Source organism: Pseudonaja textilis, chromosome 1 (assembly GCF_049901715.1).
Source record: "Pseudonaja textilis isolate UNSWEBS1 chromosome 1, rPseTex1.2, whole genome shotgun sequence".
Classification (NCBI taxonomy): domain Eukaryota; kingdom Metazoa; phylum Chordata; class Lepidosauria; order Squamata; family Elapidae; genus Pseudonaja; species Pseudonaja textilis.
The window spans coordinates 55,237,526-55,253,917 of NC_141990.1; the positions used below are offsets into that span (position 1 = coordinate 55,237,526).

A 16,392-nucleotide genomic window follows, 5' to 3' on the forward strand; every position below is an offset into this window, starting at 1 on the left:
AATTACAGGCAGTTTAATAATCTAAATTCTAATAATATTTTGCAGTCTATGTTAGAACTTCTTACATGGCTATAGCAGGCTTTAAATTTCCCATTAATTTCCAAACAGAAAAATCTGTGTCCCAAGTTATGTTCACTTTCTGCTGCTACCAGTATGGAGAATCCCATTTCCCTAAACATTTATCAAAGGTCAGATATGAGCATTTGCTCAGAATGTTTTGCTGCTTTGTGCATGAAGTGTTTTAAAAGATGCCTTCCAGGGCTCCTTTCAATGTTCAAATGTCGACACTGCACAGATGCAAATAAATCTGTAAATTGCACTCAAATACTCTTGCCTTGTAAAGACTTCAGAGACACTTTTCAGATTATCGTACTCTACCAAATGTTGTAACCCCAAAAGAGTGCTTTCTTAAAAAAAAGAAAGAAAGAAATACAGTACAAACCAGTTTATCTTCATGATTTTACTGTGTTGTGTTTTAAATTGTACAGTATGTCTCGCAGGAAAAAAAACACATCACAAATTTTAACAGTTATAGCAATAATTGCATTTGCTCCTAACATGCAGACAGGTAGAAAAAATATTGCTTGGGCCATTTGCCTCATGTTGTGTAGGAGGCTATTTATTATTTCTTGGCTTTGTTATATCTCCAAGAGCACAACACATCATGAATAGTACTTTGCCCTCTATTTTTTATTTCCTGACAGCAACACCTTGAAAGGTAGTGTGGGCTGAGAGGTAGTATGAGGCTCAAAGGCATCCACTCCTCTTTCATGACTCAGAATGAAGCTAATTCTCTATAGTTCTAGTCCAATGTTTCTCAATCTTGGTAACTTTAAGATAAATTTCTTCATCTGTTTTGGAGATTTTGGGAGTATAAGTCCATTTATCTTAAAATTGCCAATGTTCAGGGACACTGTGATATTTAACCTTTTACATTGTTCATCCATAATGTGTTTGACCATCTTGCAATATAGTTTGAGCTAGAAAATCCAAGGATATTTCTCCATGACATTAAGCAGTGCTGCCTTATCCTACAAAGGCCCTCAGCAAATCTTCATAATGTTACATGTAAAATTTCAGTTCTGATCATGAAAGAAGATGGGCACTTTCCATGAATTATCTGGTAAGATCAAATAAAATAAAAACTCTAATTTTAAATGTAAACATCTGTATTATGCTGCAGTTATGCCTTTTTACTATGAATAAGTTACGGTGGATCTTTTTTTAAAAAAAAAAACTTGCATAGGATTGTGATGTTAATCTGTATGATTATGCCACTAAAGCATGTGAATGAGGTAAGAATTTTCCAGAGCTAAGACCACTAATTCCTATCAGAAGATGTGAAAGACATAAGAATTGGCAGACCCATATGAAATCTGAAAGCTTATTTTGGAAATATTTCTATTTTATCTAGTACATGGATATGAGATCTACAGGATATAAATTTATTTATAGGTTAACAGTGTAATCATATACTGCTCAGAAGAATCAGAAGTAAGCTGCATTACATTTTGTGGTAAAATTGTCTAGAATTTCAGTCTAATACTTGAGGGATAGGACCAAGAGTTTTCACCCTCAACACAAAAGTTACTTGAAAATTTGCTTGGTCCTCAAAGATCAAGACCATCAAAGAACATCTGTTCCCTAATTAAGCATGAACTGATAAGCTGCTGGCTGTTCCTTTGATACCCAAATTGTTCATTCCCACAAAACCCTTTCACTAGAAGACAGTATTATGTTTACCAGAGTTGGGCAGCTCAATGTTATGTTATCCATAAAATTGAAGGAAACATCTTTCTTTCCAACAGGTTGAAGCTAGAGAATAAAAGAAAGATATGATTATGTGACTGTTTTGTTTAAGGTCTCATGCAACTATCTGGTTTACTGCTTTCACATATTTTGTGTAATAAGAAAAAGAGGTATAAGAAGCAATGGGCAAATATAAAGGTTATAAACAGAATATCTTATTGCAGGATATCCTATAACTGTGATGGTGAACTATGGCATGTGTGACGGAAATGGCATGCAGAGCCATCTTTCCAGGTACACCAGCTATAGCCTGTTGCTCTTCCAGGTTCTGGCACATGCATGCGCACCAGCCAGCAAGTCTTTGTGCATGTGGGAGCACCAGAAATCAGAAGAGCAGCTCCCCGGCACACATGCACGTGTTGGGAAGCTGAGCTTCTGGTTTCTGGTGCGTGCATGTGAGCCAGCCAGTTGGTCTTTGCATGCACATGCATTCCAGAAGCTGGAAGACCAGGTGGCCAGCATGCATGCGCATGCTGGAAACCAGAAGCTCAGCTTCCTGGCACACGCACGCGCTGGGGAACTGCTCTTCTGGTTTCCGGTGCTCCCCTCCATGCGCGCACACTCCCATTTCGGCACTTGGTGCTGAAAAGGTTTCCCAACACTGTCTTATAATATCTGTCCTATAATGAGAACAAAATACAACAATTACTCAATTCAAGATCCAGCTAAGACTGGAGTAGAAAAAAGTCTAGACTTAATGGAGATGGAGAGAAAATTATAGTCCTTAGCATTGACATTCAATCAGATTCACCAGTCTTGATAGTAAGTTATCAGCTTACTATCAGAAATAAAAGTAGGGGTTTTGGTAGGAATGTATATGTTGTCCAAATAAAACAATATAGCCATTTCAAAACTAAATTATTCCCTGAGTCAGTGCCTCACCATATTGTTCCAGAGAGCTCTAGAAAGTTGGGAATGTGATTTTTGACTAAAGTGAAAACAGTCTGGTGCAAAGAAGGAGGTATCTAGGCGCCCATCCTAAAAATGAGGAAAGTATTGTTATTATTATGCTTTTAAAGATGCAAAAATAACAAAGCCAAATAGAACCCATATTTATTTTTTTCCAAGAGAACTAGAATTTTAACAAATATTTTAGCCTATCTGTGTCATAAATCAGAGTCACTCAATGAAGTGGACAAGGAGAGATTCAGACAGATTGACAAATTTTACAGTTTACAGAATCGAACTATGAAATTCCTCATCAAAAGGTATAGTGGTGGACCCCCCCAACTCAAACAATTTTAATTCTGGCTAATCTGAGGAAATGTTAGACACTATGCTCTGAGTGCAGGTGTTTTTATGGGTAAAGTTACAATCATGTTCTGCTTGTGGGTTTTCAGTAGGTGCTGGAATGACCACTATGGATAAGTCATTGATCTGATCCATTACAGATTTGAAAGCTGAAAAGACTTTAATCACAAAGCTCAGTTTGTTCTTAATGAATATTCCCTTAAACCTAATATAAATCTTGCAATTCCTTGGTTTTTATAGCCAGGATTGATAACATTGCCTAATCTACATTATGAAATGAGTTTTTAATGTGAACTCTTTCTAGCAGGTTTAAAATTTAACTTTGGCAGAATAGAATTTCTTTTTCTTTTATTTCATGAAAACTAAATGTTGAAAAAGCAATCACTTAAAGTCTTTTAAAAATACATGAATGACATCATAGCATAAATTGTTAAAGCACATAATGCAAACAAGAATTTTTTTACATAATATGAAAAAAATAGTTGTAGTTTTTTGAAATATGAAAGTAATACTTGTAAGAATATGCCTGTCAATCAAACTCATAACAGGATATATTTTTATTCCTATTGATATGCCATCACTCTTCTTTGTTCAGTGTTTTTATATCTAATCTCAATTCTATGTAAGAAACACAGAATCCAGCCTAGTATAAGTGATTCTAGGAATCTATGCTGTGATTTTCAGTCCATGAATAAGTAATATAATATATAATTAATATATGTAATATAATTAAATATAATACAGTGAAAACAGGAAATTGATCCAAAGTACACCGGCTATTCAATATTTTAGAAAACAGCTATGTGGTTCTGCTTGGATTATATAATGAATGTTCTATAAGTTTGTACTGTAGCAATGGCTGAAATTTAGGCAATGCTTCTATAGATCAGATTTGTTTCTACAGACCATGTTCTATTTATGGTTGAACAATTTCATAAAGAAGTCTGTAACTCAGTCAAAACATATCAAAATAATGTTACATTTGCATTTTCAGGATCTCATAAATATATGCATCCACATTCAATTTACTTTGATTCTGTGGATAGTCATTGAAGGAAAATGGCGAAATGGGAACATTATGTACAACACTTGAATAATATCATGAAGATATTATTATTGCTGTTGTTGCTGGTATTATTGTTTTCTCCCCTACCTTGGGAGAATTGTTCTTGTACAGAAGAGCTAAAAAAAAAAGTAAAAATAAAATAAGTAAATGGGAATCTAGAACATACCTCTAAAACAGACAATGAAATATTTCGGAGAAATGGCTGTAGTACAACTGTAAAATCTTCTTCAGTATCATACTTGTGACTTTCAATTAGTTTCTGTATTTTGCTCTGTAAAATAAATATAAGAAATATAAAGATCCATCCTTCAATTCATTACCTAATTCCCATTAGTCAAGCAAGGGGAGATCAATATTTTGCTTTTGAATGGGAATGTGACTTTTGAATTATAGCACAGCATATCGAGGGGCATGGTAGCTTTACGGTATGTAGTATAACTTTCAAATGTAATGCACATTGTTATATTAGAAACAACATGACGAGAGTGTATAATAGACAATCCACAAAATGGCAGTATTGATTCATGGAACTCCTACCTGATAAGCTTTGATTGCTTCCTCCATCATCATGAGATCCGATGAGCCTTCTTTAAGGGAAAGAAGGCAACTGCAATGGTTTCTGCATATGAAAATATAGGAAGAAAAGGCATATATGAAACAAACACACAAAGACTGATACATCCATAAAGTAAACAGTTCCTCTAGCAAGGAAGCAGATATCCATATACTTCATTTCTTCAAAGAAGAAATGAGATTTTTAGTGGTGGTCTCTCCTTAACGATGAATGTGGATAAAATGTTATTAAAAATGCAGAAGGTTTCGATTCTATCCATCTTTATTCCTGGGCTTATCCTTTTATGAAACAAGAGTTGCCAGGAAAGCAATGTACTCACATAATAAGTACACAATCCACTTCTCTCTTTTCCCCCACACATTGAATACCTTGTTATGTGCTAGTTTTTTTTCTAGGGGCAAGATATGGGGAAAGCCAGGGAGTGTCATGCTGGAAACACAGACAATTCCCCTGAAAGTTATCACGGTCTTTTGTTCAACAAAATACCTGAATATCTATTTTTTTTGCTGTAGGTCAGCCTCTTGAGTGTCATTATCAACATTTTGCTTGTTAAATCTAGAGTACGAAACTTCCTTCTATTCTAGAATAAGGCTGCAATTTCTATAACTTACATAGCAAAAGCTCAACAGGAGGCATCAGCAGGTCTGTGGCAATCCAAAATAACTCCCCCGCCTCCCAATTCTTTAAAACCGTATTTCTTAATGTCAGCAACACTTTAAGCTGTGTGGACTCCAGCTCTGGCTGGGGAATTGTTGGACTTGAAGTCCACATAGCTTAAAATTGCTGAGGTTGAGAAATAACAATCTAACAAGGAGTGGACCTCAAATCACTTTAATGAGGACCAGATGTGTTCAGGGGTTATTGAATGCCAAACAGAAGTAAAGCCAGAAGAAAAATGGGGAAGTGGGAGAACATAAAGTGATGAAATGGAAAACAACAACATTTAGCATGCAGGTCTCACTTATGCATCAAAAATCTGAATGAGTGAATGGCCAGATTTTTGGGGATCCAAAATAGCCAGTTTAATCACAGGGAAAACTAAGTACTGTAATAGCTCAGGTTTATTTTTAAAGAAATATGCTGAATCATGATTTACCAGAGAAAATACATCAGCAAAATGAGATGCCGTTGAATTTTAATGTAATCTTATGTGGGATATTTTTCTGTGTTATATTGGTCATAAAGTCTATGTGTAAGCCTTAGTATGTTGCAATTCACTTTAGTCACTCTTTCAGAACTAGTAGTCTTTATATAAAAAGCTCTTTCAGAACTTAGTGGTCTTTATATAAATTAATAGCTTAGATGCAAGAGGGCCTTACTCTGCTAAGTGCACAGCACATGGTAATCTACTATCTAGAAATAGTTGTCTTAAAGAGAGAAGATCCATCACCTCCACCAGGTTAACCAGAGCTTTAGGTACCTGAAAAGGAAAGGAGTTAATTATCCAAATTGCATTACATGTAACGCAGAGCTTGCATCTGTTCTACAGTAGTTTCAAGGCTGCTGTCAAATTTAATTTGCCTCCTATCAGGTTTCACCAGATTCCCTTTGCATTCCCTTCACATTCCTATCCCTGCATTGACATGTTTTTTACTCCATTATATCACAGATAATGGAGTTACCGCCCAATTTATCTAAATGGATCTGGTCGGGAAAGAGTGGGACCAGAAAGTAATTATTCAGGTCAAGGAGAATATGCTAAATTCACTTCTATTGATTTTAGCCAATGACAGGATTCACTAAAAAAATTATCTCCCTATTTACATTTAATTACATTCCATTAAACACTGAAACATATGATTCCTTAGCTTTGTATTATGCAAGATATCCTTTTTATTATTGCAACTACAAAACCACATTTCCAAATCCTCTCCAATTTGCAGGATACTCCAATAAAAATGCCATAGGGTAACCCAGTGAAAAGGTGACTGTAAAAATAAAACATTGGGATTTGTATACCAGGTCTGAAAAGATTCTGTGACACATGTATAAGTGTATTTATAGTATCATTTTGCAGTTGACAATACAAGAAGGAGGAACTACATTATTCTATTACAGCAATAAAATAATGCCCCTTGAGTGTTGAGAAAATGCAGTCCCCTTGCAGATGGAGTGGGATGTGACCTCAATTGAAAGTGTGTGACATATGGCTTTTGAATGAGAATCGGCAAAAAATGGACAATTGTGCAAGGCAAAATGAACAGATGTTCTCTGAGCAACAACCACCTTCCTACCTCTGTATGAAGCAAGTCAAGCGCTTCTTGAACATGATTTGAAAAGTTTACCGCTGAATAGTAGTTCTAATGGGGAAGAGACATGGAAAGAGACTGTTACTGATTATAGAAAAGGAAAGGTTAAGTGAATTGTTGCAATTTCTGATTTCAAATATGTGATTGTTCTTGAAAGTTGACTCTCTGCTCGAAAACATAACTTGGGATTCATGTATAGTACTATGCTATAACTGTATTCTTACTCATGTTTATACTTATACCTATTATCTTGTAAGCGATTGACAAATCAATCAATAAAATAAAACTAAATCAGACAACGTTATAGGCAATAATTTAACTAATAACTAAAAGCTGTGCTAGAAAGACAATGCACAGTCTTAGTCATCTGAATACTTCAATGATTCTAAATAAAGTCCTCAAGTTACAACAGTTCATTTAATAACTGTTCAAAGCTACAAGGCACTGAAAAAAGTGATGTTTGACCATTTTTCGCACATGATTGTTGCAGAATCCCTATGGTTATGTGATCAAAATTCAGATGCTTGGCAACTGACTTGCATTTATGCCGATTGCAGTGTCCCAGAGTCAAGTGATCATCTTCTGCAACCTTCTGACAAGTAAAGCCAATGGGGAACCCAAAATTCATGTAACAGCTGTGTTCCTAACTTAACTGCAATGATTCATTTAACAACCAAGGCCTTACAATGGGGCAAAATTCATTTAACGAATGTCTCACTTAGCAACAGAAATTTTGAGCGCAATTGTGGTCATGTCGAGGCCTACAAGTAGGCCCTCAAGCATTTAAATGCTAAATTCGCCCATCCAAAGTTTTTGAAAGAAAATTTATAACTACTTTCAACAGAATATTTTCCATGAGAGGAACCCTGATTGTATAGGTTTTCATACTGGGGAGTGGGGAATGTAACTGCATTCAGTTTAGAGGGGTTTAAATGTTGTTTTAGATCTTCAGCCAAGGGCAGGGAATGGAAAGAATAAATCACTTAAGCTGATTTCTGTTCAATCTTCAAAAGTTAGAATTGTTGCTGGTTTTTGTAAGGTCAGAAACTTTGGTTTACAAAAAGAGCTCAGATACACCAACTTGGCAGTTCTTAATTAAGAGAAAAAATGAGTCAAAGGCTGGGCAATATTTTTTAACTGAATTCAACTAGCATACTTTTAGAGATTAGCTGTCTGTCTACATTTTTAAAATGATCAGTGTGTATATTTGTAAGCAAAAATACACTTACTATATTTCCTAGCAAGGAAACAGATACTATAAAGTAATTGCTGAAATTTTCCAAAGTTTAAAGAAGAAAATGTCAGTTACTCTCTTTTCATAATGGTAAATGAATACCAGTGTCAGAAACATTGCCTTGATACCAGGAGCTATATTATGCAACTTCTGAAAATCAATGAGATTCCCTAATTTTCTTTCCTTGTTCTAGTATTTCTGGAACTAATTTGAGATAGCATACTAGGGACAGCTGTCCTCATTTTTTTTCCTATGCAAATCTGGCACTTTTGAAGCATCAAATTAGCCCAGGAGAATTATAGAGTGAAGAGAGAGTTTATCAGTTAATTGCCATGAGTTAATAAAAAATTACAATCAAACCATGGACAAAATAAAGTAGGTAGGAAAAAAAAGTGATCACCTTTTAGTTTACACCTGAAACTTTATCCTCACTGCAGAAAATTACTTCAGATTACATAACTAATCTCTTTGGTATTAATATGAAAATATCACCACAACTTCTAATTGAGCCCTATAGTTGTCAATAGGCTGTTCAGTTATGGAACTTTGTCTTCTCTAAAACAAAGTTGCAATGTTAATAGTTCCACACAACTAAAATGTTGGCTTTTATACATTCCAAAAACTTACAATATCTTTGCAATAGTTACAGAGATCTTGGATTCCAATGAATATTGTTATGACCTTCCAGTCAGTATCGAATTTGGCTTTCTGAATGAAAAGAATAAAATAATACAGTATATCATTTCTGGTTTATCCATGCAAATATAAAGATATCCTACAGTTTTAAAATGCAATTTATTGTAATTCTGAATAAATCACAAAATTGTTATGATTTTGACTGTTCTATGAATTTTGGGCTACTCGCTAAGCATATAATCCATAGTCTCATTAGAGATAGTTACTATCTCTTTGGCATGTACTTTTGATATGTGTGATTTGAATCCTAATACTATTTCTTTGTAGTTGTCTCTTTAGATAGCCTTATTGAAATTATTTCTTTTGACCTTTTAATTTCCAGAAAGGCATCATAGATTGTGACAGTCTTTTCGCCTATACACCCCAGGTGAATGGCAGGTAAGGAGTCCCTGATAGATTGAAATAGCAGCGTCTATCAAGCTAAAAACTTAAATAGGAAGTAGAACCAGGTGTGAAAAGCCAGAAAGTATATGGGAATATTTGATATTCTACTTTCTACTATATGGGCTTAGCCATTGCACAACAGTGACAAATAAATGAGTTCCTTGAATGTTGCCAACCCACCAAATGATTTTTCATTATTTTTACAAGACGCTTTACTTGATCTGGTAGATCCCTAGAGGAAAAAAAAAATAAGAAAAAAAGCTGAATCAGGTTAATAGAGAACTGATGCCTGAAAAAAATACCTAAAAAACATACTGTTAAAAAGCAATAGTAAAATCAGAAATATAAATACGACTGTGGCTCCCCCAATAAAGCATTGTGAAAAGACTAGGATAATTGCACAATATAAGTATTGTTTTTTTATTTTATTTGGTTTGTCAATTGCTTATAAGATAATAGTTATAAGTAAAAACATAGTTATGAATACATGGATTCATATAAGAATTTTTTTTAAAAAAAAAGAAACAATAGGACAGGGATGGTAGACACGTTGGTGCGCTTATGCACGGCCCCCACAGACCTCTTAGGAAAGGGGTGAGGTCAATAGTAGAAAGTCTAAAGTTAAAGTTTTGGGGGTTTGTGGAAGAAACCACAGAGTCAGGTAGAGAATTCCAGACATGGACCACTCTGTTGATGAAGTCGTATTTCCTGCAATCAAGTTTAGTGCGATTAACCTTGAGTTTGTATCTATTGTTTGCTCTTGTATTGTTATGGTTGAAGCTGAAGTATTCATTGACAGGTAGGACATTGCAATGTATGATTTTATATATTATACTTAGATCGGACCGAAGGTGGTGTAATTCTAGGTTTTCTAGGTCTAGATTTTCAAGTCTGGTGGCATAAGGTATTCTGCAACAAGCAGAGGAGTGGAGAACTCTTCTTGTGAAATATTTCTGGACTTTCTCAACTGTGTTAATATCAGATACATAATTAACAAATTAATTAAATTAAATTAAATTGTCTGGAAGTCCCCCCGGGAACACTTTAATATAGGACCATCATATATTGCTTTTGTTTACAATGGAATAAGTAAAATAATACTCAGAAAAAGGGAGTGATTCATCAGCAAAAGTGGTTGATGACTCATGTCTAACAGCTAGGAGCTTCAGAATCAGATCTGTCTCTGAAGAATTATACATGGTAGCATTTTGCTTTCAGTTGTGCATAAAATTTAATAGTATTAGAAATTACTGTATTTTTGGGAGGGAGGGAAAGAGAAAGGAAGGAAGGGTAGAAAGTCAGTACCTACCCTTCTCCTAGAAGAATGAAATATTCTAGGAAATATTAAAAAGGCAGAATATTATAACTCCCTGGAGAAAAGGAGAAATATACTCTTGGAAAGCAGCCCCCACCTTTGTTAATAGCTCTAAAAGACCATAGGGATATACAATACAAAAGGCTGAGCCAGCTTATTTACAAAATGAAAGAACATGATAGGATTAGCCCAACACCCTTTCAAAACACAACCTTCTTCATTACATCATCACCCAACAATATTCAATCAAACCTGGGACTCAAGACAACCTACTAAGTTATCCCTGCCTGGCCCCATGGGAGTCTGATAACTAATCAAAATACATTTCTTTCACAGGAACAGGAAACAAATTCAAAGCCCAAGAGAGGGTATAAATCTCTCTTTCACACACACCCATGTGCTTCATTGCCCAGGTCCTCAAACCATGTGGTCCTGTCCACCATTAAACCATCTTTCCAAATAGCCTTCATGTTTCCAGTGTCTTTTTCCCCACTTGGAACTGAACCCAGATGGACATTTCTTCCAACAGAAGGAAGGAAGGCAGCATGCTACCTCATTCTTGAATTATTAGTTATTGCCTGAAGCTATTATATAGAAGCATCTTAATAGTGATGAAATATGGAAGAGGAGCTAACCCTTCAGTGGTGGGATTCAATTTTTTTTACTACTGGTTCAGTGGGTGTGGGTTGGTGGGCATGGCAGGAGACGGATACTGTAAAATCTCCAGTCAGAAGTGGTATTTGCCAGTTCTCTGAACTACTCAAAATTTCCACTATCGGATCTCCAGAACTGGTCAGAACCTGCTGAATATCACCTCTGTAATCCCTGGTCTCAGAATCTGAAGTGAGTTGTTGGTCTGTTCCTTCATTTGTTCTGTTTCATAGATTTCCCATACATAAGGATGTCCCAATATTTCCTGAAACAGCTTCATATCAGCGGAGATAAATAATTAACTTTGATAAGATCATTCCCTGATGTATATGGCTATTGGGTGAAAATCCAGGATATATATCCATCTGTTTTATCCTTACTAGATAACCTAGAGTGCAAATAACTCCCAGCAAAAGTATTTAGGAGTTCATGGACACTGTAATAATATCAGTGAACATAATGGCAGCTTTTGGAAAAAGGGGGAAGAGGGAATCTTTATTTTTCTCCACTTCTTTCTCAAGTGAATACATTTAAGGGAAGCCAAGAGATGTCAAAGGAACAAACCTTTACATTATAATTCCAAGATTAAAGTGTTGGATAATATTGATGTGCTATTCCTTTCATGTCTTTTTGTACTGTCCCAAGACAATTTCCCTGAAGTGGATGAATGGCACCCAAAACTGAAGGGGTATGAAGCAGAATTTTCTGCAAACACCTCTCATAATCCCTAGCATTAAGAAGACAATAGAAAACATTTTAATAAAAATATTTTTCTGACATTGCTGTCACTTTGGCTACTTTGCTTAAGTGAAATAATCCTGCAAAGGTGAGCAGTCAGCACATCAGAGAGCCACAAGGAGTTTCACTTATTCGTCATACTAGAAAGCTGATCAAGGTAAACAGATCATGGATTTTCTATCATTAGCAGCAGGAACAGCACATTCTGTCCTTCTCTGATCAACAGAGAAATCAATGAAGAAATAAGCAATTCTAGGCAGAATTACTGGAAACAAAAATGAGTATGACTGCTCTCCAGGACCTACCAGCCTTTCTAAACAGTGCTAGAATAAAAACCATAAATTAGCAAACAGAAGCATTGGACAGAATGTGCCTTATTCCCAGCAAATCTCCAGGAACACTGGGAGAGAAGAAAACAGATTTAATGTATATGTGCAGTACATGCATTTGTATGTCAACAATGCAACATAATGGATAAATAAAAACATATTCAGTTTCAAAATTTAATTCAGCGCTTGGGGCCACAAAAGTTGCCAATTTCTGGCTAATGAAGCAGCCATCAATGTGTGTCGATTGTACCAAGAACATCATGAACTAGTAGCTGTTCTGGAAAAATTTGCTGCTGGAAAACTGCTGGGCCAAAATGCTTAAATCAAGTGATCTTGAAGAAGTTATAAACATTCTGGAATGCAACATTTTGCAAATTTTGTGTGTGTACAATTTTTTTTTAAAAAAACATACCTAGCCTGTGCTCCTGGAACTGCCTGATTGAGAAAGGCATTTGCCTCAGTAAATTCACCAATACCAACTGAATAGCCTGTGAGATTAGCATTGAATTCACGAAGGATATCTAGAAAAAATGGCAAATAACAGAAGGAAGGAAGAAAATCAAAGGATCCCTTTAGAGGAAAATTACTCAACAGTTATTAGATGGCGTGATCTGTTTTGAGCAATTATTGTAGGCTTTTTAATATTACCCATCTTATTCACTACTTTTGGAAATATATATTATTGTATTCAGCAGGAATTCAGATATTTTGTAGGGTAACAAAGCAGGACAAATATTGGAGGATTTCAATTGAATCATACATTGTTAATTATACTTTATTATTAAATTCAAATCCTCTAAATAAATTGATGATCTATAATAAAAGCCTTTTAAAAACCAAAACTGTCTTATTCCTATCTACAGATAAGATGATATTTTGATTGATCAAACATTCAGACTCAGGAAGCAATCTAATTTTAAGAATAACTCTGATATCAACTGCAACATTGAGTTCTGTGCTGTATTGTGTCATGGATTCCATCCTTACTGAATCACTAATTCTTAATAACAACAGAGAGAGAGAGCGACTGCTACTTTCTCATAGCACAATTGCAGGAACCAGATTTGACTTACTTGGTAAAGTTGTTATATTCTTTAATGAAGCATCCCCTCCAATGCTGCAATGAGAAAAAAAGAAGAAAGCCCCTGTTAGTATAAAAGAGAATTTCTTTTTCAGGAAAAATGCAATTTAAGTAGAACGATAACTGGAACCAAGACATGCTGATATAAGTAGCAGGGAAAGGAAAGGATGGACAGGATAAGGTATATTAATGTCAGACCCAAACAACCAGACCCACATGTAAAGTGTTTACATTAGGTTTTTTTATTGCTCAATGCCTGTTTCACAGCAATCTCCCAGACTGACAGTTTGCACCTGGGCCAGACTAGATAAAGTTTAACAGCATTTGGACGGGGGGCAGGAGGGGATTCTACCAGTTCACACCTATTTGCTAGAACCAGTTGTTAACATTCTAAGCAGTTTGGAGAACCAGTTGTTAGAAGAAATTATTGGCCTAATCCTGTAAGGAAGGCAGGAAGGAAACATGCTGGTGTTGCTCCTTTGCTGGTACTTTGCTTGTGTGGAGTGACCATTCAAAGTTACAATGGCACTAAAAAAGTGACTTATGACCATTTTTCACACTTACGACTGTTGCAGCATCCCCACAGTCATGAGAGGCCAGGCGAGGATATGCGTGCCTTGATGTGAGTGATACTGAGTTGGCCATGCCCAGCCAATAACATAACCACCAAGCCACGTCCACTCAGTCACATGACCACCAAGCCATGCCCACCACCTAAGCCATGCCCACAGAACTGGTTGTTAAAAAATTTGAATCCCACCCCGGGGGGGGTTGGACCTTGCCTATGTAATGATTCCAGATTAATTCCCCACTTAACTCATCCTTCTGGCATGTCCAATCTCTCTGACAATAAATGATATTTTATGGGATATTAATCTTGTATCATCTGTGCAGAACTTGTTAATGACCAATAGGAACCATCACATAACATAGGTAGTGTTTCTTATTCTTCTTATTCTATACCCTGATTTCTATAAAACAAAGGCAAACTTTATTCTGAAGGAATGGGCAACTTGTAAACTTTCCTCTGCATAGCAGATCCAGCATAGCAATTATAAAGAGACACAGGAGTTACACCTCCTCTGGAAAATTTTGAAAACTGTAAGCCTACAAGGAGAGGAATATGGGCCCATAGTATTCTTAGCATATCAGCAAATAACTTTGTAGATTTTTGAGGTGTCATCTCAGTTAAACCCCTTAAAACTGTATTATTTTGCCCCATAGATATAGAGCACATGGTGAAACTTGTTGTACTTTAAAAGTACAAAATGAATAAAGTGACCTTCTTGCTGAATGGTTTAATCCTTTTTTTCCTCAAAATGTTCAGAAATTGCCTAGTTGAGTGTACTTTGGTGTTCCAAAAGGGGGCTCAACCCACGTTCAGCAACAATTCCTTTGATAAGTCGTGGACACAGAAGCAGCACAGAGGGGAATGGCACCGGGCTCTTGCAAAGTTCTTGGTCTGCATCTGTTGCCTGATGGGCTATTTCTAAACATGGGTGCAAGGCTCTTCTGAAAGAAGGTGAACCCAGCTGACAGGTAACAGTCATAGAAGGGTACGTGGGGTAAAGCAGGGGGGTGAGAAGAAGCAAATCCATGATGAGTGAGTTGCATTCCCAACCATGGTTAAAAGGAAATGGAGTCTAGTTCATAAGTAATGCACAGCCTGGCAGTTGCAATGGTCTCAGATGTGTCCAGGCAGTGATCTGATCAAGGCCACACTGTAGTTTTAGCACTCATCCATGAATCCACTGCAATAATAATAAAAGTTATAAAAACAGGATGAAGGCAGTGTGACAAGAAGCATTGGGAGAACTTCTCCCATTATAGTCAGGGTCTGTCTTAGGTGCTACCATCTGTTAGCTGGGTAACTTGACTGGTGGATAAACATGCTATTCTAAGCATTTATCTAAACTGGCCTCAGTCCAGAAAGAGAGAAGGACAAGTGCTTGTTTTCCCCACCAGCTGTGAAATTAACCCAAAGGACTCCATCATTCCTAAACTGGCAATAAGCGCCATCTGCTGTGCTTGCTTATTGTAGCAGAAAATTATAGCAGAATATTGTAGTAGACTTTTCTGCTGACTAAAGGACGGATGAATAACACTTTAATCAGCAATGACTTGAGCCCCAAAATAGCAGACTTACCTCCAAGCCAGACCCCGATATTGTGTATGCATATCCCACATATCATTTGGTGCTGACCCTATTCCAATACCAGCCTATCTCAGAAAGAACAGAAAGAACAATTTCATTAATTTTGTGTTTTCTTTTCCTTTTTTATTGTTCAAATAAATCTTATCCCCTTAAGTCTTTGGAGCTTACAACATGGGCATCTGACCCTTTTTAGTCATGTTTATATAATAATTATATACCTAAAAATGTGAAATGCCAGCTCTTTAACTATTGTTAAACTGCTTCATGTGCAAGTTCTTCCCAAGAATCTAGACTGTTGGAATATATCCACATAGTACATGTGAGACTCCAAGCAGTGTGGCCTTTTGTAACTGGGATGGAAATGTTGTCAAATGCACAGATTTTCTAAGTGCAGCCCAAAATTTATTATTATAATTGGTCACACAGTCGGCCAAATGTTTAGGTGGATTTGGCATTTTTATCCACCTGTCATTGTTATAAGCTTCCTCTGCGTGGCTTTTTTGAAAGGTCTGAAATAGCGGAGGCATATGCCCCATGTTCCATCAACAAGATGTATGGATGCACAAAGTGGTGTTTTGAACTGTTATGAGCAAGAGGCAAGATTAATGGAGCAATATAGGCCACATCCAGACATTGTCTGCATTGTGTTTCCCTCCCATTCTGGAACAATCAGGAAATCCGGCTGCCTTAATTCTCTCTCCCATCCCACCTACACAAAATGAGCACTTAGAATGCCCCCAAAACAACTGAGCTACACCTGTTCATAAAGCTTTTAACACCTGACATTCTAAGGGCTGCGATCCTTCATCTGAAATCTCAACTCCTGCTGTGATCAATCAACTTTTAAAGTTGGTGCTTTT

General features: G+C 36.3%; 1 protein-coding gene across 1 annotated transcript in view; it reads right to left on the reverse strand.

Moving 5' to 3' along the window:
- PLB1 (phospholipase B1) overlaps nt 1-16,392 on the reverse strand; it is a 107,583-nt gene that overhangs the window by 32,334 nt on the left and 58,857 nt on the right. Inside the window, exons 31-41 of the mRNA XM_026695620.2 lie at nt 15,524-15,597; nt 13,370-13,413; nt 12,709-12,817; nt 9,444-9,495; nt 8,811-8,891; nt 6,935-7,000; nt 6,020-6,120; nt 4,664-4,745; nt 4,293-4,397; nt 2,692-2,787; nt 1,744-1,815 (exon numbers count right to left, since the gene is read on the reverse strand). Of these exons, the coding sequence (XP_026551405.2) occupies nt 1,744-1,815; nt 2,692-2,787; nt 4,293-4,397; nt 4,664-4,745; nt 6,020-6,120; nt 6,935-7,000; nt 8,811-8,891; nt 9,444-9,495; nt 12,709-12,817; nt 13,370-13,413; nt 15,524-15,597 (882 nt within the window). The remainder of the gene's footprint in view (nt 1-1,743; nt 1,816-2,691; nt 2,788-4,292; nt 4,398-4,663; nt 4,746-6,019; nt 6,121-6,934; nt 7,001-8,810; nt 8,892-9,443; nt 9,496-12,708; nt 12,818-13,369; nt 13,414-15,523; nt 15,598-16,392) is intronic.